General features: G+C 34.4%; 1 protein-coding gene across 2 annotated transcripts in view; it reads left to right on the top strand.

Moving 5' to 3' along the window:
- The window catches only part of SEMA3A (semaphorin 3A), a 109,074-nt gene that overhangs the window by 67,667 nt on the left and 15,614 nt on the right, over positions 1 to 25,793 (top strand). Inside the window, exons 5-13 of one of the 2 annotated variants that reach the window (XM_053465246.1) lie at positions 4,266 to 4,359; positions 8,008 to 8,127; positions 13,326 to 13,468; positions 15,189 to 15,303; positions 15,519 to 15,588; positions 15,683 to 15,827; positions 16,741 to 16,960; positions 22,281 to 22,372; positions 25,342 to 25,383. In XM_053465246.1, coding sequence (XP_053321221.1) covers positions 4,266 to 4,359; positions 8,008 to 8,127; positions 13,326 to 13,468; positions 15,189 to 15,303; positions 15,519 to 15,588; positions 15,683 to 15,827; positions 16,741 to 16,960; positions 22,281 to 22,372; positions 25,342 to 25,383 — 1,041 coding nt within the window. Of the gene's footprint in view, positions 1 to 4,262; positions 4,360 to 8,007; positions 8,128 to 13,325; positions 13,469 to 15,188; positions 15,304 to 15,518; positions 15,589 to 15,682; positions 15,828 to 16,740; positions 16,961 to 22,280; positions 22,373 to 25,341; positions 25,384 to 25,793 lie in introns of both variants that reach the window. The other variant, XM_053465245.1, reaches the window with a different exon arrangement.

Genomic DNA, 25,793 nt, shown 5'->3' with positions numbered 1-25,793 from the left:
ATGTCTAGATGATTAATGGAATGCTGATTTTCTCTAGTGGCCTCTAACCTAGAGAAATAACAAATAGGACAGAGGTTACATTGCCAGCGTTAGTAAGGGATTAGAGGGTAATGAGATGGGGCAACGAGAGGCAACAGTTTTAGACAAACTTAGAAATGATTTATAGATCTTACTGTTAAACCAAAACTGCCGGGACTAACCTCCATTTTTATTGTTTTTTTAATTGTAAGTTTTATGAGCTTTCATACTTTTATAAATGAATCTGAATTAGCAACAACCAAAAAAATCTATAAACAGTATGCAGAAAATATGACATTTTTCATAATTTTTATTCAAACTCAGAGTATTATATGTTTACTAATTTATGTAAGCACCATTTAATAAGATAAATATGTTCCCTTTCAACATTTAGTACTATTTTGCATCTGCAAAATACATTCTTAAGATTAACGTCTATGTAAATCGGATAGCAAAGCCTACCAAAGCCTACTTTACACATTTACATGGGCATACATTACATTGTGCATTTTATGAGTGATCCCAGCTGTATTTAGAAAAAAAATATGTTTGATTATGCAACTGTTCATTTTCTCCCATGTATATAGAAAATTAGAGGGCAGTATTTATTCCAAGATCACTCATCTTTCTGAGTTCAAATTAAAAGGCACAATATGGAATGTGCAATTGCTGTGCGGTTCCAAACCATATTTCCACAGAAGGTGTTATTTAAAACAGCTGCCCTGGCTGCTTGGTATGTATCTGTGGCATGTGTGGCAATATCAGGATGATTCATTACAGTACATATGCAATGCTTGACACTGGAATTTGTGCGTACTGCGATGACAGGAGTTCTTTATCATTTGAATATTTCCTGGCACATCGCTGGCACAAAGACGATGAAATGCTGCAAGGTACTCCATTTGTGGCCAGCAGATAGTGGGGACATTTATTTGTATTTATTCCATAACTGCGTATGCATTTCTACATAAAGCATATGCAGACTACATTTACATCTTTTAATGTCTTCATCCATTTTTACTACCTTTTTTTTTTAGTTAACATAATGGTGAACCATGTAACATGTATTACTACTATTTCACGGGGGGGGGGGTAATAATTATTTTATTTTAAGGCATCGGTGAGGCTAATAGTTTGATATTCTTTCAGTCATATGAGCAATGTTTAATTTAGAAATGGTGCTCATTTAGCTTATTGTAGGCTGCTCCCCTTCTCCTGACAGATAGTACCCCTACCTGTACTGATCATGGCCTATGGGACATGCACTTTTCTCTATGAAAAGAAGGGGAGAATGGCAGGGTCATTGTAAGTGTTGAAGGAATAGTCATATGTCCAATGTAATGAAATGTAACCAAGTATCCAGTTTACATCACAAATTACATTGCTGATAACATGATATAACATTCACATGTCCCTATAATGTAACGTTTGAGTGGATTGTGCACCCCTAAGAATAATCCAGTATATTTCTTAAAAACACTCGGACAATATATTAGCTATACATTAAAAGTGTAATGTCTTATAGCCCTTTCAAGTACACATACATTTCCTAAATTGCTACTTTGGAGGTCCTGATCGGTACAATAACTAGTCATTTATTTTATTATGTTTACTAAAACGCACCAAAACCGTTTGGCATCCAGGTGTTACCAACAATCTGTCAGTCTCATTTGCATTATGATTACCATGAGCATCTGGAACACATGCAGTTATGGCAGTAACTTTCATTTATTCCACTTTTGGAATAGACAATTCCCTTGTCTCCTATTGGATGGGCTGATTTCTGTTCTGACTTTTTTATTGTGTAGTGTTACAAATACTGATTTTCTAAAAGAAAAACCCAAATTAACTGTATGCAAATTGGGGAAGTGATCTCAACTGCTACAGTCTAGAAGGACATTGGTGAAATTGGCTACTGTAGATGTTTAATGCAATACACTACCCATTTAATAGCATAGTGTTCGTTTTATAACACAATCTCATTGATACTAAAAGAGTCAGTCCTCGGAAATGTAAATTTAATATGTGTAACCAATGTTCAAGTTCAGTGTCTGATGTCAAAAATAAGTTACCTCTTATACAAAAGATATATTAAATTATGCACAGATTAGGGAATATAAGGAATGTATATTCAGTTGTTGTTAATGTTACAACATGAATATTCTGTTTTGTGTCTTAGAGAAGGTTATGAAGCTATGTCATTTGGAGAAACTTCTGGCAAGCCTTTAAGACTAGAATGTTGGAGACAGCAGCGAGTTATAATATCTTCTCCAGTTTATGTGTATTAACTGTCCATTTCTAACCACCCTCTTTCTCTTTATGAACATCCACTTTTGGCCATCCTGCACACTTTGAACCCTCTTCAACTCTACTTATGGCCACTTGGACACATATATAAACAACAGATTCCTTCACAGATTCCTTCAAAGGCTTTACCATCAATAAATCAAACACTCTAGAATCTTAATAGGTAACCTAAAAAAGATTTTTCAATACCCAATTATGTGACTATTGTAGATGTACCCTTGAGATGTTACTGATTTATCACATACCATCTCAAGTTTTCATAGAAGGAGGTACAGTAACAGGTGCACCCACTAGAAGCTCATCTCATCATTATATATCAATACATGTGAATGCCTTATGTCAGCAAATACCTGCTGAAAAATTACAGCAACCATATAAAAAAAATATTTTTTTACATGTAACTCCAATGTTCCTGCACACCAGAAAGGAATGCAGGGCCTCGCCAGGCTCTCCCCCACCATATGAAGTGACAATGACCATTAACCCTCATCCTCACTCCACGCCATCCTCCTGGATCCTATCCTCAACTTTCTGAGCTCACAATACCCTAGTCCCCAACACATCAACACTGGGATTTCCCTTAAAAACATAGTGCGCACAACACCTTAGGATAAATGTTAACAACAACATGTCTATAATATTATAATGTAATTTAAATTCAGTTGTGATATAACCAATGTGGCATACTCCTCATTACATCTATGCTTGGATTGTCACACAAAACCTTTCTCTGAAAAATGTCCCTGAAATGACCTGTAAGTAAGTGCTTCATATGCAATTAGACTCCCAAATCTTTTTAATTTTTGTCAATCGTGAAAATGTCATGTTAACCCTGACAACAAATTCTACAGATCTGTATTTCAATCTAGAATAGATAGATATTTAGACAGACATACCCACTTATACAAATAGAAACACAAATACCAAGACAAAAGTGTTATGGAACCTTTAAATAGATACCATTTTAGAAAAAAGAAAATCCCAAAATAACGTCAACACATTTGTCTACACCTTAATATATTTCTAAACATCAAAGTGCGCTAAGAGGAATTTGAATTCTCTCATATATGATGTGCATGCATCCCTTTTTTCCGTATGGTAAGCCCTCTGACCTGCAGTATTAAGTTTACTTTTGTGTTAAATCCATATCCCATTATATGTTGAAATGTATAGCATGATATTATGTACGCTCTCTGACGTACTCGAAAAATGTCTCTTCTAATCAGCTTGAAATGAATGGAATGTTGCAGAATAGACAAATGGTTTTATTGCTAGGTCCTGAGGGTCTACTTCTGAATCACTACAGAGAGTGCATCCAGTTATGATGATGGTGGTTAAATGATACAGAAATAGACTTCACATGTCAGAACTGTATTTGAACTGAAGCATGTAAACACTTCATATTCCTTCCGCTCATTTCACTCTAATAGCAGTTTCCGCTTTTGATGTAACAAATTGCCTTAATCTGTGAAAAAAACCCGAAATGTAAAACAATGGCATTTTTTTACGTAGGTTGAACGCCATTAAAACGTTTTTTGAATGATCTCTACACTCTTCGAGCCACTAGCTATCGGCTTTAAAGGGGCGGACAAGTGAAACAAGTGGTGGCATGATTGTTATGCCTCTGCTTGTCATACATGTATCTTCTGATTTATAATGCTGATGGCTGTTAGTAAAAAGGAAAACTCAACCTTCCTCGAAATTATAGAAAAAAAACAACAACTTTTTAATGGCCATCCAGGCCACAAGCTGCAGGGTAGGTGGGTAGTCATGTTTTAGAATATGTGTAAATGCTGATCTTCCAGAATAGTGTATACAGATCTATTACACTGTATTTTTATACATAATACAATATTTTTAAATGAACTGTGTTCTTGAAAAAAAGAATTACTCTTACACAATATAATCACTGACCCCTCTTTTGTGTTTTTGACCAGCAGGATAACATATTTAGACTAGAGGACACCGTTTTTGAGAATGGCAGAGGGAAGAGTCCTTATGATCCCAAACTGTTAACAGCCTCTCTTTTGATTGGTGAGTAAACGATAATAGCTTGTATGGTAATAGTGAGTGATGTGTAGCATGTACATGTATGGGATATATATATATATATATATATATATATATATATATATATATATATATATAATAATTTTATTGCCTCTCGTTTTCTCTTTTCCTACCTAGAGACATTGCAATAGCAGTTCCTTAACTAACATTTTTATGAAAACTACTAAATTGTGAAAATGTGTCCACATCACATCTAAATAACCACAACCAGATGCATGTATCATACAGCTGTGTTTTTTAAGTTGCCATCACTGCTGGAGTTTTAGGAAGGAAAGATGGATGAATATAGCAAGATGTAGATTAACATAAAAAACAGGCAAATTGGTTTTAGCAGTTAAATTATAGTATTACCTTGCAAAGGATACAACTTACAGTTACAAATACGCATTCTGGTAAAACTACCTGACTGCTTTATGTAACATTGTTTTACTGACTTATTTACTACTCCAGCAGATACGGTAACCGTTATTTGTCCTCGACAACGCTATCTTTTGACTGTTTAAGCGAGAATACATCTGTTCTCTTGCTGCATTTGTTTTTGTAATTTAGTCGTTCCACAGACTCTATCCTTCAGGCCAAATGCTGAGTGTCCTGCATGAAATGCTGATCAGAATTCATTTTTTTTTGTCTCTATATTTTCCAGTTAATAACCGCAGATGAATATTTCTTCAACGAAATGTTGAGTCACCCATACTTCCAAATGTTTTCTTAGAGAAGCAATTTGGATGTGTGTCAAGTATGAAATGATGATATGCAAATATAGTTTTATTCATGTATCTATATAAACGTAGACTCCATGCTTGTTTGCAGGACCCTTATAATGGGTTGTCTCTGTCTAGATTGTTGCATAATGTGCTTTAAACACTATATCTAGTGCTGTGGAATTTGCTAAAAATATATTAATTCATGATAAACTTACTAATGTTATATTGGCATTAACAAAAATATTATGCATAAGGAAAATATCTTCTGATCCCAATTTTTTTTTTTAGATATGATTTTATTACAAATATTTTATTGCTATTGTGTTGAAACATTAACCCAATGTTTGCATGCTTTATATACTTTATATATACAAACTATAATTGTAACAGCTGGAAGAAAACACTTTAATTTTTTTTTTTTATTAATCTAGAAGTTTTAGTTGGGTTGTAGACTGTTGTCTTTCAAAATAAAAGATCAAATACAGACTTAGTATATGTATCTTTTTAAATACATATGTATCGTTGAGATTATGGACCTCTTAACCTATTCAGAAGGGTTGCAAAAACAAAAGGGATTTAAGAGTTGTGTTTCTAAAGGTATCTTCTAACAGCAGAAATCAATTTCCACACCTTGATAACCATCTTCAATTGATTGGTCACTTATATAACTCTTATCCCCAGTATGCTTTCTTTTCTGTAACATGATCGTAGAGTGCACAAAAGTGTGTTGGAAAACATGCTCCTTCGACGTGTTCAGTCATACCGCATCTGTGCAAAGATCAAACTTAACCATGCTGATATATTATACATTATCAGACTCGCACTGCAGCATAATGCAGGATCTACGCCAAGCGCTCCATTTACTCTGTTCTGCTGCTGGATCAAATTATAGGCAGACAGAACAGTCTCATACCGAGTACCGACAATTGATTTTTGCTCTGAATTATACCTTGAATTCTGGGCTAATAATGAAATGTAATTATGAGATAACATTTATATTGCAGCCATTTTTTTTTTGAAGTCACTTTACATAGAGCCGAAGGTTTGAGTATATATTCGATAAGTAATGTTGCTGAACATTTTTGATTGACCTCGTCCGTTCAGCACTGGAATGTAAGGTGCTTTGTTCCTTTATATTAAGTACCATTGATTTCTCCGGCTCTGTTGTGTAAGTGATAACAACACAAAAAGGTTATATAAAGGTTGTGAAACACAGCAAAGTCACTTTAATACTAAAGTTTTATTTTAGTTTTTTTTCTTCCTTGTAATCACATGGGAAAGGCTATAATTAATGGTATTTCTGTACATCAAGTTAAAACCCACACAAATTGTTAATAAGTAGCACCGTTTAATGTATTCATATGCCTCCTGCTGAGTAAGCTGGGTCATTTATAGTACTTTTAATGTCTGAAGTGAATCTATATAATTCCAGGTCTCTCCATGCTGTCACGTGCATATCTTTTCTGTGATTAATTACGTCCCTATAATTTTCTACCTTTTCTTCCCTTTATAATTTGCTTTTTTTTTAAAGCAACTCTACCAAACTTTTCCTACCAAAGTTTAGAATTGAAACGGCCATGCTTAACACATAACATTGCAATTATTTCAATCATATAAATTATAATTGAAATGCCTGCATTGAGTTTTACAGTTGCAAGTCATGTTAGGGGGTCCCAAATCCAACAGGGCAGATTTGATGATGCTTTGTTAGGTACAGATCAAGGTGACTTATGGACTAAATGACTCAGTTATGCTTTAAAATAAATCATTTTAAGGGGACAGTTCACTAAAAATAATGCATATTTTATGAGTACTTTATTAGTACTTTAATGTGCATTCTTTAAGCATAAAATAAGCTATTGTGATATTGCATGTGCTCCCCTACCTATTAACCCCCCAAAAACACAATTATGAGCAGACTAGATAAGCTTTCTGATTCTATATTTAGTAAATACATGTTTTTTGTATTATTTAATGGTTGATTAAATTAAAATAGCTGATAATATTCATGATCTACAGCCACCTTGATTCTCTTTTACAATGGTTATGAAGTCATGGGAGTTGTAGTCCACAAAAGCAGGTGCACATTCATAATATGATATGGTATATACAGTATATAATATATAATTAAATAAATAATCATTTAACCCCATTGAATGCCTAGGTATTCTGCATATACTCCCAGGTGAATTGTAAACTGTGTTTTCTTCCACTAAATGTAACCAGAGGAAAACTATGAAAATTAGCCCAGACACAAAGGTAGAAAATATGTACTGGCACATGGTATCCAAAGGGTTAACAGATCTTTTAGACATAATTGTATATTCCTGATTAAACAGACAGCTTTTATATTATTATTATATATAAATATTATAATATTATTATATATATTTTGTAGCGCTCATCAATCATGCCCATTCTTAATTTAGGTGCATTTAGTTTTAACAAAAAGAATGAAATACCAAGTTGTACAAAGATGAACATAAATAACAATGTTAGGCTCTGTATACCCGGTATAATAAATGCTTCAAATTATTAGATATCTGGGCTATACCTAATATAAGAGAAAAATATCCACAAGTACAGGATTTGGTTGGTAAGTACTAATGTTTTATAGGGGTGGTCTTCTAGCTCAGTGTCTCAGCCCATTTGCTGTAGATTTTCTGGAACAAAACGGAAAAAAAAATCCACTGCGCAAAAAGGTTATAGAAAACACTTAATTTGAATTCAGAACACAAGCAGACCAGTTTTATAAGACAACATAACTAAGCCATTACATAAGGCTGCAATATCTGGTTATATGTACAATGGAGCTGGTGAAAACAAAAACAAATTTTATATATATATATATATATATATATATATATAATGTAAAAACACTGATATATTCTTTTTTCCCATTTCACAGATGGGGAGCTGTATTCTGGAACTGCAGCAGATTTTATGGGAAGAGATTTTGCCATTTTCCGCACGCTTGGAAATCATCATCCAATTAGGACAGAGCAGCATGACTCCAGATGGTTAAATGGTAAGCAGAGCACCTAATATAAAATTATGTCGATATGGAAACACTTACATTTTGGGTTCTGAAATAAAGCCATTGAGAATAGTAAAACACATGTTTTGTCAAGAATTCTGTACTAATCATGCAGCTTATCCTATTTATTTATTTTTGCATGTGATAGACGAAAAGATATTTGTGATACACATCAATTTAAAAAAAAATATACTTTTTTATTATTATTTTGATATATACATTAAAGCAGACATTTTTCATTGAAATATGAGTAGAAAAGCTAAACTAAATGCGCATATTGTAGTTTTAGTAACTGACCACTTGGGATTAAATTAAGTTGTTTCAACTGCTTCTGGAACATTTGCATGTAGCGGCATATTTTACTTACTCGCCAAAACCAGTCAGGATTTGGCAATGATTTTTCATTGTATTTTCCTTTCTGTTTTATTGTCTTAAACATTGAGTGGAATGTTTTGTTTTGTTTTATTAAGGTTTTGTACGCTAGAGAGAGCCAAAATATGTCCAGCTCTGCTTCAAACAAAATTATGACTCAATACTGGAGAAAAGGATGAATTTCACAAATTTAAATGACTTCTGGTTTTATGATTTGCTGGGCCGGGGAGTCAATCAGTAGATGTCTGTAGTATTAACAAGACTGTTATAAAAATAGAACCAGTAACTAACATTCAAGAAATAATCCGGTTTCTGGATTCTGTTTTGCATTTCTTGTTCCATGAAGCTTTAAGGGATACCCCAGCCATCATGTGCACATTAATGGTGTTTTCCAATGCATGCAAGGACCCATGCCATATGTCCCCACGTGTGTAAATGTAAGCACTTTCTTGACTTTTGCTATTGTTACATTACGAATGTTACAGTTGTATCTGGAAATTAATGTACAGAGTGCATGAACATTAAGACTGTCTCTCTAAAAATGGGATAGTTGGCAGGTTTGATGATTTTAGTTACAACATGACATGACAAGACTTGGTATGATTATGAGGCTCAGGGGTTGCAGACTCTTAACGTCACAAGACCGTATTCTACCACCATCATCATGATGTGTATGATGTATTCTTTACAGACAACACTGGGCTTTATATTTATTTTCTGCAGGTCATAGGTCAAGGAAAGGTGAACTTATTTTCCATTTTGGTAAATAAGGAACTTGAAAACAAATTGCTGAACTTTCATCTTCTTAGATATGCATTTTTATGAGCTTATAAAAAAGTTAATTTTTCTAAGAGATACGCAAGTAAACAAGTGTGTATAGTGAAGAAACCAAAAGGTTGGGTAAGTTAAACTATTTAGCATTGGTAAATATCAATGAAAAGAACAACAAACATATTCTACAGATAAATCACAATGAGATGTTCATGGCACTACATGACTAGTCTATATTAATATTTACCTACTCATCTATAGTAAAATTTTAAATTACTATAGAAATCAGTGGAATGTTCGTTATTACTCTATCTCTCACCCTATACCCAGAATTTGGCTTTGTAAATACAACCTGATATTCGTGACTATTTAATGTGATGACCGGGTCATCCTACGAAAGCAGTATAGATTAGAACATGGTAGAGACATCAGTAAAACCACACACCTCCTATGTGTCTTGTTTTGGAAAGACTGTCTCTTTTAGGCACCCAAACTCCTGATGTCTCTCTTTTCTAGAAAGCTCAGACTGTTGATTAGTGTGAGTTTAACACAGTGTTCTACAGTCCTTCTTACTCTACTAAGTACCTTTGGATACATAAATAGCTACCAATAGATAACTAAATCACATAAAAAGGCCTTCATAAAGCCCCACACCCCTATCTCCACCTTTAACAACATCCTCCATAAAAAGTGTCTCTCTTTGGCTCTTTGAAAGGTTGGAATTTATGAAATTGTCTGGCCCCTGCAGTCTGTACGTATATAACCATAGCCCTCACATTCAGGCTGAAAACCACCACAACCAGCTATGAGGTTTCCATATATACACAATTCCTGTCTACCTCTGAAGAGCAAACAATAGACAATACTGACATTCCTCAAGGACCACCAAACATTTTTAACATCCTTACCGTCCTTCATTAAAAAATAAGGGAGCCTAAAATGCAAAATATCAGTCCTCTATTGACAACCTATCTTTGGTTTAACCAGTCTTGAACCAAACTTCATCTATTACCCTCAACTTTTTGGCTATATAGTCAGCATTAAATAAGTCAAATTAAGTGTAAAACTTGAACCATGATTCTCACGATTAGTGTTAAAATATTCTCTGTCCAGGCCACCTCATTGAATGTTCAGCTGGTGCTCAATAGAGATTTACTTTTGACTGGGTAATTTGAGTTCATGTGCACAGTGGATATTTACCAGGAAGAAGATGTCGCGACAATGCATGTCACCGTGGTGTGACTGGCTTAACTGACACAGCTTTGTAAAGATCTCCTTCCCTGAAAATAATTCCCATTTGCAAATTAATTAGTTTCTGGCGGCAGCTTGATTGTTGACCTAAAGTTTGTAGAAAGGAAAAACAATTGGATTAGTGTGTGGTATACAAAAGCCTATTGCAGTATTTGAGTGCTGTTTTCCAATCTGATGAAGACGAATTGAGCAAAATGATTTCGCTATGGAGAAGGCACTGTGAAGGTTAAGTGTGAAATAACTATAGTAACAGAGAGACAGAGGAGCCCTATGGTCCACTGAATCGCTCCTTCCCACTTCATTCATACTACAGGGGGTGCATATAATGCATAAGGAATGAAGTTCTACGTGATATGGAAATTAGTTTTTAATCCATTAACTGTCCACAAAAGTAGAGACATTTAGCCAATAAACAACCTGATCTTATAAATATATACGATTTCAATGTATGCAAGCAGAAAAATATATGTTTAAGAATGAATATATATAGTACTTACATGGTATTTTAATATGAATGGTTTGTTAGTGTGGCTGCATGGGACATTGGAATGTCCCTTTAGTTTGTTCATGACTTTTTTCATGATATTTTTTTAAGTAAATCTGCTAAATATATTGTTTTGTTAATATTTAAAATTCATTTTAAATATTGGAGCATGTTTCAGTCATGGTTCTGATCAGAGGAAGGCTGGCACCTTCTGCCCTAGAGGGGCAGGCAAAGCCGGGAGCCCCTCCTGCAACCAAAATATGCAATAGCACACACAGAGACTCATTCTCACACTAACATACACTCACAAATACACACTCACTCTAACATACATGTGAACACTAACTCCTACACACGTACACTAACACACACCCAAACATAAGCAGATTTACACACACTAATTCACACACACACTCACTCTATCATCTCTCCAAATCACATCTCACTCCTCACTGTATCACAACTCTCTCTCACACACCTCACACTTCAACCCTTGTGAATCCCTTACCTTGTCTGGAGCCTTTCCTTGTAGCTGGTTACATACTGGTCAAGCAGCCTTGATATTACAGGTTGGCCACGTAACATTGTGTTATGCCACTGACGGTCTGCCCCTAGTGCTGATCTTTTAGCTCACTGATGCCACACACAAAGGACAGTGCAGCCCTAAAATACAAAGCAATTCACCTTTATGGGGGAGAAAAAGCAGACACCAGACTTACATTTATCTTTTAGTGGGCCTCTGTCAAGTTCCCCTTATGTCACATTAAGCACGAGTGTAAACATCTGGATTACACTTACTCGCTGTAGGTTGAGAAAGCTGGATTAAACCACAAGCTACCCAAAATCCCTAAATGTATACGTGTAACAGCCTCAGGTTACACATTTATTTTTTAGACACATTTATTTAAAAGAGAAAACAGACATTATCAACAAATAAGAAACTTCAAATGCAAAAAAACACAATATTGAGCATAAGATACTAAAAAACATAATGCACTTTCAGGGTACTATTGCCCCTAGATATATTTTTTCCACCATATGATTTTATTAGGACAATTGAATATTTTACTTTTATCTTCTTTTATCTTATTTACTCATTTTACTTATTTTAATGTATCTTTTAGCATCATAGCAAGGTATATTTATGTTTTAATAAAGCGTATCTGCAGTTGCTTAGTATTTCATCTTTGACCAGCACAGATACACTCAGTTACAACAAATACACATATCCAACAAATAATACAATTTCAAAACAAGGACAGACCTAAATCTAAGTCTCTGACTATTGGATAGACTTTCTTTCTTAGACAGACACAAAAAATAATGCTATATAATAGCATAATATAAAATCCAATTTAATTATGTTAGTGAATATTAATAACATTTAAGTAAATTCTTTTTTTACAGTTATTCTCACCTTTTCCTAAGTGTCCAACTTAAGATATTTTTATTAGTTCTTACAAAATGAGGAATTCTCATTATAATGTTACTAATAAAACAGCTGTTCCAGATCGTGATCTGCCATTTGTTATTATTATTATTGAAATGGAGGAATAACTCAGCAAGCACGTTATATTATCAGGTGCCCTAAGTGAAATAGTTCTGAACATATTCCAAGTTTACATTAAGACACACTATGAACCAAGTGGTAGATTTCATTGGAAATATGAATCTGTGGCCATTTTGGCACAAGCAGTCATTTTTATGGGTTTTTAGGGACTTATAAAACACCAATGAGTGAAGGATTAACAGAACAGATTGATTTTCTAAGCCTACATTACAACCAAGATGCTTTAAATAGCAGATATCCTGTCTGAAATACTTAACAATGCAAGCAGCGTCATAAAATCCATAATAGGAAAAGTCAAGACAATGTCAGATTGTCCGATTTGGTTCTTTAGCTTTTATTTCACAAGACAATAAAAGTCTTACTTGTTTTAGGGAATGACTGATTACAAATTGGTGGGTATTGTTTATGGAAGATAAATTGTCCACATCATGAGATCTAGGTGATAATCAATCAATGTCTGAAGTGGCATTTCAAGAGCACAAGAAATATTTTGGAGAGGTCAACAGCATGGTGAATAGTGGGACCGCACCCAAGTATTTCACAAAAGATTGCTTGAATGAAGGACATTTACCTTGAGCCAACCTAGGTTGTTCAGTAGCCAGCCTCCCTGAGATTACATTTGTTTGGACTCTCCTATGGTGACGAGGCTAAACTATTTGCATAATTGATACATTCCGGAGACATGTCACATGCAACACCACTTTTTTTTACTTTTTAACAAATACTTTTTACTTTTTACAGATCCTAGGTTCATTGGGGCATACCTAGTTCCAGAAAGTGACAATCCAGAAGATGATAAAGTATATTTTTTCTTTCGAGAAAATGCAATAGACGGTGAACATACGGGCAAGGCAACAATTGCTCGAATAGGACAACTGTGTAAGGTAAAACTGAGATGTTTAAATACTGCAGTGATAACAAGCTGTTACCTATTCCTCACTGTCTGATATTTACGGTTTAGTTACATTAGTTATTAAATTCCAACTTATTGATGCCTAAGGCTGTCTTTGTAACTTCATAACATTTTGTCAAATCTGGGACAAACATTGAAAAGGTTCACATCCTTCACTTTCTTTTACTTGTTAAAATTTTCCCATGCACTGCACTAAATATGTATACCGACTTTGTGATTAGCAGAAAAATGCTATAATTGTGTGGAATAAAATCCAAACTGATAATCATGCAAAACATACTTTTTCCACCCATCTCATACACACACTCCCAGGAATACCCTCAGACCAGCTCCAAACAAAATAGAATGTGCAGATGATCAACCCATTCTACATACGGTCTATACTTAAAGATTTGATTGACGAATTAGCCAAGGCCATGTACATATAGCTACTTAATTTTCATTTGTAAGGTAAAAGAGCAAACCAAAACTGGTTAACCGCTTTAATCAGCAGCTGGTTAATCAAGGCGATGTCAGCCCTCTTACGCTGTTCCTCCCATCGTCATCTGGCTCTTATCAGAATACTGTTGCAAATTGCCTGCAGTGCTTTTTCTTATTCTGCAGAGGTCACAAGATGAATGTCCTCATGCTATGCATATGCGGCAATTAAAAAAAAATAGGTTTTCTAAAACCAGATACCGACAAGCTCAAAACACAGATCTTTATTTTTTTATTATATTTGGCAACATATTGTTGTCAATGTTTTTTTTTCCACATAAAAAAGATGCCCTAATTCTTTAATAGGGGGTCTGGTGCCAGCTGTTCAAAAGGATTTTAAGATACATAAATACATACAGATATGCCCAATGACATTTGTATATGTTATCGATCAAAAACTCCTTTGGTAGTGTGCATGCTGATGACAGAAACCATGAATCCATACACTGTAATTTGAGCAACACATTATAAATACTTACCAAATGTAAATAGTTCAGCATTTGAACCACACTAATGTTACAAAATGACAAATCACATATGAAAAATTAACATTTTCAATGCTTTCATCAGACAGTTATGGGTAGAATGGCAATGCTCACCCTAGGGATAATAGTTTTTTAAAAAAAAGTACAGCAATATAGAACAGTTCCATAATACGTTTTTTGCAATAAGCTAAATTAGCACAGAAAACATACAGAACAGTCCTAACAATATGACCTAAACCCCTTCTGCCCTTCCTTTCCTCTTTTCTCAAAGGTCAGAATGTTAGGTAGGAATTCTAGAGATTCTAAAGTCACAATAATGTGTATCAAAACCTCAGGAAATAGGTTTATGAATGAAATAACTTTAAGTTCATTCATCCGTTAGAAATGGGTCACATGCTCTGGATAGAGGCCTATGTTCTAGTCGCACTTCTAAGCAGACCTCCTAAATGAAATGTCTCTCTCTGGCCATTTGAAAGGTGCAGTATCTAACTTTGCAAATATATCATGGTGGATTTAAAAATACGACTATAAATCATCCCATCCTGACATTAACCCAGTTTTCAAAATAAGGGAATAGTAATGATTATGGGATTTCGTTCTGTTTTATGGAGAAAATGATGTTAATGATAATGTCATATATAAAGCATATGTAGCTGTATTTATAAACATGGTGAAATAACCATGTATTTTGCTTGTTATTTTAACTACTGTTTATGCAATTATTGGCAGAACGACTTTGGTGGGCACAGAAGTCTAGTCAACAAATGGACTACCTTCCTTAAGGCTCGATTGGTTTGTTCTGTGCCTGGTCCTAATGGGATAGACACACATTTTGATGAATTACGTAAGTATGGTATTATGGTATTCTTAATGGTATGAATGGTCTGGTGGGCTTAGAAAGTAAAACGTTAACCTATTGAGCTGCTCTGTTAAATAGTTCAGTGATGATGAAGGCTGCCAGAACTTGCCGCTACCTGGTTTAATGAAACATTAATATAACAAATATTTTGTTAAAATGATTTAAAATAACTAGATTTCAACAATTTGTTTGTATTACAGAGGACATCTATTTAATGAACTCAAAAGACCCCAAGAACCCAGTTGTGTATGCTGTATTTACAACATCAAGGTACATTTGACAAAAATGCTTTGAGTAATCCACATTATTAAAAATAGTGATGAACATCTGATGAAGTATATATTATGTTTTTTCTTTTTTACAGTAATATATTTAAGGGGTCCGCTGTGTGCATGTACAGCTTGGCTGATGTTCGAAGAGTATTCCTTGGGCCTTATGCACACAGAGATGGTCCAAATTATCAGTGGGTACCCTATCAAGGAAGAGTTCCATATCCTCGACCAGGAACTGTAAGTATCCATATGTTTCTTCTAAAACGGGGAAAAAAAGTTTTTTTCTCATTAAAAAAAATCATAGGACACATGATTTATTTTATAGATTATCATTGTATAGTCTATCAACACAGGTATTGGTATTCTAATCTGTTAATAAAATGTAACTTTTGAAAAACAAATCACAGTGAACTCATTGTACTAATTGTGTGCATTTTGTCAAACCATATTTATTAGAACCAGTATGTGTGATGGTATTGATTTTTTTAGCCCATTGCTATTTAAATATTAATATTAAGTGGATCAAGGTTAAAAGAAAGAGAATTGATTTTCCCTGTATTTCATGTGAACCCAACACTTCTGTTTTTTTAAACTCTCTCATAGGAGTTGGGCATACCAAAATTCACATTTAAATACTTTAAGTATATAATATTAACTAAATTAACAGATTATAGAGTACTTCTCAACAGAATGATGTGAATGCATTGGTAATATTTAACTCGAAATAAAATACACTTTCAGACACATTAGTATTCAGTCCTTTGTCATTTGCTGTGTATTCAATAAAATAAAACAATGGTGGAATTGTTTAAATGTGTACATGATTTATCATGGCAACATATGTCTCTCTATCAGTCACTTAGGGTTTGGCTTCAGCTAAGATTTCTTACTAATAAACTATGGAGTCAAGCTAATTAATGGAAGCTCGTATAGATTACTTTGAACTTCAACAAAAATCATCGCCGTAATAATACATTTTTTAACAAATGATTTTGATTTTGGAGTACATTATGTTCTTCGAATATATATATTATCACCTGGTGTATGTGATTTTAAGACTGCACCTTTGGTTGCAAATAACGAATTATTTTGATTTCAAGAAGCTCAAGTGTTTACTTTTTCATTCATTTTGTCTATGTTATATGTTTAGTGCCCAAGCAAGACATTTGGAGGCTTTGACTCGACTAAGGACCTTCCAGATGATGTTATTATGTTTGCACGAAGTCACCCTGCCATGTACAACGCTGTTTATCCTATCAATAACAGACCGATAATAATTAAAACGGAAGTGGATTATCAGTTTTCTCAGATAGTGGTTGATCGAGTAGAAGCGGAAGACGGCCAGTATGATGTCATGTTTATCGGAACAGGTATACTCAAGTTCCAACCGTTGACTGTCTAGTTGTTTTCTACGGAGTATATGTTATAGCCGCCTACGAACATTTGCAATTTTAGGCAGCAGGGTAAACAGGAACCAGTACAAAATGTGAATAAAAGGCATTGCTTAAATATTAACGCTGGGATGAGATCACAGTAAAGAGACGTGTGTTAGAGGGATCTGTTTCATTCATGAGTGTGATATTATTGCTAAATGCCGCCATCAAAGAATGCAATTGGGTACGTGAGGGTCAGTTTTCAGATTCCTGTGCCGTAAATCTCCTGACTCAGGTCAAATTGATGCCTGACATAAATCAGGGGAAAACTGAAAACTGAGCTGGATCTTCAGTTACTAACATGTTACATGTGTGGGAAAGTCTTACAGTTAGTTCAAGGCAAGGGCATTTGTGGATTGAGAATTAAAGTGTGAAATGTTTTTTGCTCTGGGTGTTATAGTGTTGAGCTCTTACAATTAGTTCCTTTTCTGCTAATCTGATTATCTGGGTGCTATATACTGTGCATTCTTTGTTACTCACATGAACACGGGCTTAACCATGATACTGTATCTGTCTTAAAAACATAAGTCAATAATACCATCAATACTGAGGCCAGACAAATAGTTTTTGGCAGTATGTGAAGTCATTTGAACACAGGAACATATGTTTTACTGACAGTATAGAACCACTGCTCCCAATACATGGCCAGCGCCATCAAACAGATAAATTAAGCAGCTTGTTATAATTCTGTGTGCTTGAGGTACGTTATATTGTTAGCAAGCTACTGCATTAGTAGAGAGTCGTCTAGGGCACTAGCAAAAGATGTATTAAGTAAAATCTATGCTCAATGCCGGGTTGATCATGCCTATAGTGGTCCTTGGCACACAGAGCTAAGCACAACCATTAGTAGGCGTAACATTCTGTGTTTAACATGTTTTATATATGTTAAATGTAAATTGTAAACACATAAAGCTTCTTCAGTCCATAATAGGGTAACGTTAATGTAGCTTTTATGAAAAAAGTATGATAATTATTTTATTATGAGTACACCTATCTGTAAATTACTCTGATGGACTTCAGATATTTATTAAATGTGTGTTTCAATGGAGAAACGTTAGAGGTACTTTTTATGGATGCAAACATTGCAGATCTGCAAAAGACAATAAATATGCATGATAATGGAACTGCTGTAGCAGTGACTATGATCCGAAATCATGAATTATACTTTAGGTTCCTAACATTAGTGGTGATTTAGGCAATTATTGTGGTTTATTTCTATAATAAACAGTATACTTGTTAAATGCACTGTTTGAAATGTAACTTCGAGGAAATCACAGTTTTAATTTGTAATAACGCCATCACTAGCAACCATAATTCGAATGCCTAGCTACAGTTGTATGTAAGTTAAGGCTACTTAACTTACAAATAGCAGTTTTTGACACATGGTCAAATCTGCTGTTATGTCCTCAAAAGAACCGTTAGCTACTCCAAAAGAATTCAACGGTTTATTGTATTAAAATGTTTTCATTCTCCATAATAATTTAGACTATGCACTAAACTCCTGCACAATATTTTTTTGCACAATTAAGCAAAACTTTTTCCTAGCTAAAGCTTAAAACATTACTGTAACCATTCTTACAAATATATATGACTTTAAAACTTTGCTTTCCATTTTGTCGTATCCCTTTTTTCACTCATTTAAATGTGTTCTAACCACATTAGTAACCGTATCTAAGGCAGCATGAAATCGGTTATAAGGACTTTACATAAAATGTAGTATATTTCCAGCTGCGTGCTTATATTTTGTTGAGCAAAGCAAAATGAAATCCATATAATTTATTATGTAGTGGTTTTGGTATTCAATATTAATGTTTGGTACAAATTATACAATTTGTATCTTTTTACAATGAGAAGATTTTTAAATTCCTTAACTTCTTAAAACTAGTTCATAAATCTAAGACGGAGTAGATTTTTTTTCCATTTATTTACTTTTTACGTTTCTCACACGATCATCCTATGAGTAAAATATCAAAGCATGAGGAAACATCAAAATACATGATAATATTAGATCAACACAAAAATAAAAATCACCCAGTTTAAAAAAATCAATGTGAATAAAAGTTAGTGAAAAATGAAAACACAATACAACAAGAATTGAGCAGGTCACCAGAGACTTTAAAAAGCAATTCCCTAACTCTTTCCACAATGATGTTTATTTATACAGTTGTGAAAGTGCTGTGCAATGCATCAAAACACACTACTACTAGTAGTATACTTAATCCACTAAGATCCTATAACATCATTTTTAAACATGTTATTTTGGTTAAACTCCAGCTGGTCATCAGATCTTCTTTCTGAATGTGAAGTCCACAACTCAGAGGGGACAGAAATTGGCTGCCAGAATGCTGTCTTACTTCCTTAGATAATCCTCATCACTGTCACATCCTTAGCTTGTAATACTTAAACATGCTCCTATCAGTCAAAATAAAATAATCACAGGGTCAATTAATGAAATATATTTAGAGCATGACAAAGATTTTCTTGATATTTTTAAATATGCTAGAACCATTTAAGCTAATAATTTAAATTGTCTTCATTAGCATTTGACCCAATTAAAAAAAACTCTGCAAAATGCTCAATACACAGTGAGTATATGACATGTAAGCCTTTTTTGTCACTACGACCTGAAACAGTAAGAATACAGAATCAACGTCTTGGTCAATCAATTCTTTGAATGCGTATCCTAAGGAAATATCTCAAGTACGGGAAGCAAACGTGTCATTAAAGTAAATTATCAGCCCTCATATCCTTTAAGTACGCTCTAGACTGGAATCTATTGATCTTGAAAAGTTTTATTTTGTGTAAAACTATTTGAAATTCTACTCTGTAAAAGTTTGATCTGCAACCCTGATAATGTATAGTTTTGGTACCTGAGGCTCGATCAGAGTCTTCATAGTAATTAACTTAGTTATGTTACCTTTGACCTCAAAAGATTCTGCAGATGCAAAGGGTATGAAGATTATGTTGTACGTTAGGTGCTCAGAGGTTAGCTGTCAGATTACCCTTATCAACCTTTCCATCTACAGTCTAACACTTTGAAATTTGTACACACGGTGTTGATTCCCAATGTTGGTTCATGTTAAGAACTAACTTTGTTTTTCATATTGGCTATAAGAATCTTGAAAAAAGTTCTCAACAAGTTTCTACTATTTCAGCCCTGTAAATATGTGCACCACTTTTAATACAACATGAACCATTTGAAGGATCCTCACAATTTATCACCATTAGCTTTCAAAAACCGCATTGATGGATGTGAATTCCCCTGCATAGTATGTTGATACAAATATACCGCAGCCAGTCAAACAATATTTGCTGTCATGTCCAGCTGTCTTGTCTCCTTGGCCAGGGTTAGTAAATTGAATACTTTTATTACATGGCATACTGGTAGCCTTTTGATCTTAGGACTTCATTATGAATTAAATTTTGTGCCACTATAAAACTTGTCAAACATAATAATGCAATGAAATGGAAATGTAGTAGGACAGAACTCTGGTTGCTGATTGGGCCATTTCATTGCAGGGTTGACACACATTTACTATGTTACATCATTAGAATATACTTTAAGCAATCATGTATTCTAAGTGTTGACTCAATTAGCTTAACTGAATTGTTTTGCCCACTCATGGGCCCAACATAATTTTGCTTTAAACGTCCCTGCCCATCCATAGTAATAGTCTGATTACAAGTAAGAAAAAAAAAAGAGAGAAAAATGCCCCAGACACCAAAGTTTGTCAGCCGTTACCTGACAGCGATACACATTTCATTCTTGATGAACTTTGCTCTTTACAGGTATACAGCTTGGCAATATTAACTGAACAGCCTCAAGCATGCAGCTGCACGGATTCAGAAGTGTAAATGCAGTCATATTTTTACTTGACAAATGCCCGTACAGACCATCCCAGATCTTATCTATCCTGCTGTATATTTGTAACACAACATAGTTCAATATACAGTGTCTAAATCTTAAGTGGCTTTAAAACAAGTTCCTTCCTCTTGTAAAAAAACAAAACATTATAGCGTTATTTACTCAAAATATGAATAACATGTAGATGTTTACTTTGAAGGTCAAATAACATTTTGATCGTTTTTCGTATTAAAACATATGGTTGACTAGAGAGAAAAGTTAAATAGGAAGGTTTCCTTTTTTAAAAAAAAACAACATTTCCAAGTTGTTCTTGTGCTCTGGCTCAGAATCTTGAGACAAAAAAATGTACAACTTCTGGTCAAGAGGACCAGAACAGTCACCTCAACATTGTTTTGTATATCACTGAACTGCCTGAAAATGTTAATGGCTTTACTGTATAATGTCTTTATCTTTGCAAGAAAAAAAGTCCTCTTTCATCCTTGCCAGACTGTAGTTAAAACATTTTTATTGAAAACACACACCTTTTTTTTCTAGAGATTCTAATAAAAACTAGTGAAGCCATACCATAAAGTACACTTGTAGTTTCCTAATGCATGTGAAAACCAGAATTTCCCATTCTGACAACCCCGTACCTCAAAGCCATCATTAAAAATAACCCACATAAAATTATCACACATAGGGTTTTTGGCTCCCATTCTAAATGCATGCTTTGGTTCATTATATTTTATTGCAAATTCCAAAGCAAAAACTGGTGATCTTCATACTATTGTAATGCTGGCTGCATTATACACATTTTCCTACGAGCATATCCTACAGCTTTATTGTGTTGAAATATTTTAAAACCAAGCATACCTTTTTACGATTGTTATTTTCTTTTTAAATGAAAGGGGGGAAAAAAGACTGTTTCCAAGCTATGTACCATTTAATAATTTTGTAGATGGCATTAAAAGAATGGAGAACACTCGGGTTAGACATGCATGCTTGCCCACACACATGCTTATTGCTGACAACAGCTGGGATAGTGAGAAATTGAATTTTACAAAGTCATTAAATCAGTCAAGTATGTAGGTATCGACAAAAGATTGACTGCAATAGTTAATGAACCAGTGGGCGCCTTTTTGAGTGTCTTAGCACTATTACTGTCTTATCCCTTGTTAAAAGATCTATAAGTATTTATAGTATTAACTCAACTCTGGAAAATGTTTAGCATGATTTACAGATCTGTAATTTACACATTTGCCTTACATTCTCACATATATGTATATATTTGTGTTTTCCGGTGGTTTTTAACTGTCAAATCAAATGAAAATGTGTATCATTTGTAGGTTGTAAACAAATTCCTTTAAATGAATGCATTTTTTTCAGTAAAAATATTTTCTTCATTCTTTTAAGATATGGGGACAGTTTTGAAAGTAGTTTCTGTGCCAAGGGAAACTTGGCATGATTTGGAAGAGGTTCTACTTGAAGAAATGACTGTATTTAGGGTAAGTGTAAATGTTATTTCTTTATATGGAAACTTATGTATCTTTAGCACAGTTCCTAATGACCATCATAGCACTTTTGTAGGGATTTTATTTCTTTTTTTTTGGAAATGAATAGTCATATCAGGGATTCATTTGGGTCATTTTTCCCCTGGGCCATGTTAAAGTGCATGTGGCCAATGACGTATGTAGAGTAACAATGCCTTTAGGAAGTTTTTACAGTAAATGTTCTTTGGTTAATGACCACTAAGAAAGTTAGTTAGTCCTAAAAAGAAATTGGATTTGGTTTGATGCATTGCTAGGCCATTTGTCTGGGTTTGGCTCCCAGGCTGATAGCTGATAGTCCTCCATAGTTCCTTAATTTCCAAGGAAAAATTTGCAAAGAAAGAACAAGAAATGTATCCCCATGTGTATAATTCCAAGAAAGGCTGTTGAGTGAAACTAGGATTACTTGAGGCAAGATGCATTGTTGACCTTTTGTACATTTATACATATATTAGCTGCCATTTTCACACCACTACAAAAGACATAATTTGGTTTGAAGAGGTGCTCAAGTTGTCAATGCATCATGACAAGTGATATCATTGTAACAAGAACTAACATGATTCCTAAAAAAGTCTTAAATTAATGGTCATAACAAAAAAGTAGTACAATCAAAGTTTGTGTTCGTAACAAGCTAGCCCTGTATTTGGAATATTATTCTTTGGTGGAGGGAGAGGAATGCCACAACCTGGGTGTGAAGGTCAACGATAAGCCTCGCTGCAGGGGATAGGATGGACTCTGTCTGTACCCCATGATGCTTGACATATGACTGAAAGGTACAAACAGGTCTGGATCATACAGACAGGGTTGAATAGTACAGCCTGGATTTGAGAGTACCAACAGGACTGTTAGGTATAGGCTGTGCTGATTGATACAGGCAAGGCTGATTGGTACAGGCAAGACTAGATAGTACTAACAGGACTGATTAACACAGGGTTAGCACCGACAGCAGGGCTGAGCACTGAGGCAGGGCAGTGACTTAGCCAGAAGGGCAGAACAGACTGGAAGCTCATGAACAGGGCAGAAGCTTGATAGTCCTCAGGACAAAGCATCTGGCAGGATAGCCCTTGGACAGGGATCTAAGCAGGAAGCCATCAGATAGGGCACTTGGTAGGATAGCATTTGGATAGGACACTGGTTGGATAGCCCTCAGACAAGATGCTTGGGAGGGAGCTCTCAGATAGAGCACTTGGCAGGATAGCTTTGGGGTAGGGCACTTGGCAGAAAGCCCTCAGATAGAGCACTTGGCAGGATAGCCTTTGGACAGGAAGCTTCGAACAGGAAACACTAGTCAGGACCAGCAGCAGGAGAAAGATCAAGCATGTCACCACAACATAGAAACCCAAATTCAAAGCCCTGTTTCAATAAGCACCAGGTATTTAAAGAGCAGGGCTGGACTAGATAATGAGGCCCAGCTGACACCATCAGAGAGGAACAAGAACTCTACGTTGAGTGCTTACTACAGGCTAACAGTGGAATTAGCACCACAACCTATATTATCCATACAAGACCCTGCCAAGCAGGGTGAAATCATGACAAGGACATAGCATCAGATCATGAACATCTCAACCCATTTGTCCATATACCATGCCCAAACCACCTAGCCTTAAACTGACCCAAATGAGGAGATTGCAGACCACTGGACCAACAGGAACCTACACCTATCTACACAGTAAATTTGGATTAGCATGTATTGACTCTTATTTGTATGTGCCATGAAGTTATTAGACAATTTATTCAGCCATTGCCTTTTGTTAATTTGCTGTTCTACATTAAGCCAGTGTTTTTGCTTTGTAAATAATTTTTTCATAGGAGATTTTTATGTTGTGTATTGTACAAATATGTACATTTATTAATATTCTTAACTATAAAAAATCCCCTGGCTAGGTTTGCCATGATGTTTCACTTTGTAGTTGTCATAGAAACTATAAAAGAAGAATAAGAGGCTTGTGCTCTTTGTCATGACTATCTATATTCAGCTTTGTTTACACCAATATGCAGTAAAACTTAAAGAGGGCTATTACCATTATTGATTTCATCTATTACTATGTATGTTTTATTCAAATGTACAAGATGCTCTTAAATTTAAGCGATGACTGGTGGTCTCTCAGACAAACTAAACTAGTCACTAGCTATGGCTGTAGGCAACATATTTTTGAGAGATATGTTCAGGGTAGGATTTCCATGGTCATATAATGCATGGGTTATAATTCTGATGCGAAATACTGGTCTAAATATTTTAACATAATTGTTACGCATAGTTCTAGCTGCTTTAAAGTGATTCTGAGGTCAGATTTGGACACAAAGTTAATGGTCATATTTTCAGGAAGTGTGATTTTTGTGTATATCAGGATATTCAACCACTCTGAAAACAGTTTTGTGCTTTTTGAGGTTTATTGGTATTGCAATTTAGTAAAAGTTGAACAGCTACCTGTTGGCTACACTTAATTTACAATAAACGTGTGGTACAAAACCATAAATCATGTCATATGTCCTTTTTAAGTCACAATTTTGTAACGCCCCCACACATATTAGCAATAATAATGAAGGAAGTTCAACTTTGGGAGTTTTGTAGTACACCATACCATTTGATGGAATCAGTCAATGAGCTGGCAGAAGGCAGAAAGCATTATTCCATCAAACAATGTGCATTTGGGTAGGTTATGTCATCATATGTTTGAAAGGAAACAGAATGCAGAATAAATTATGTAAAAAATAATGTAAAACTTCCTCCAGCTTTAACTATAACATTGCTTATCAAATATAGAAATGTGGTTGTTTTTTTTAATGAATATGGTCCAAACCTTCTCTAGTTTTTCCTTAATATTTAAAAAATTCATATTGTGAAATATAGTGTTAGTTAAATGTAGCTTTACAAAGTAAAGGGCAGATGATAAAAGTACTTAAATCTGTATTGTTTTGTTTTCTAGGAGCCAACTACTATATCAGCCATGGAGATTTCCACAAAGCAAGTATGCAGCGACTTTAATTAACTTACTCATTTTACAGTGTTTTTTATGTTCTCATGACAATGGTTTGGCATTCATAGGAGATTTTTCCTTTACTTAGTCATTAATGAGAAATTATAAAACCAGCAGTAAAGCCATCTAAAGATGAAAACGTGGACATATGTTGATAATACTTGGGAAAACAAAATGTATACATACTAGGAACGTAAATTACAGTTTCTTAGAAGAAAAAAACAAATTTAAAAAAGGAAAACCCGATTTATACTAAAATTTGTTTTCTATCATCATGTTTAAATTAAACATCCACCCTAAAGCATAATATTTATTTATACCGTTTAAAAAAGTAATTTTTTATATTTAAATTGAACATCTCTGCTAAGGATATGAAATATAACAAATGTTTATCCTTCCAT

This window comes from Spea bombifrons, chromosome 4 (assembly GCF_027358695.1).
Source record: "Spea bombifrons isolate aSpeBom1 chromosome 4, aSpeBom1.2.pri, whole genome shotgun sequence".
Lineage (NCBI taxonomy): Eukaryota > Metazoa > Chordata > Amphibia > Anura > Pelobatidae > Spea > Spea bombifrons.
The sequence above is the reverse complement of the archived record's forward strand: the minus strand, read 5'-3'. Positions and strand labels throughout refer to the sequence as shown.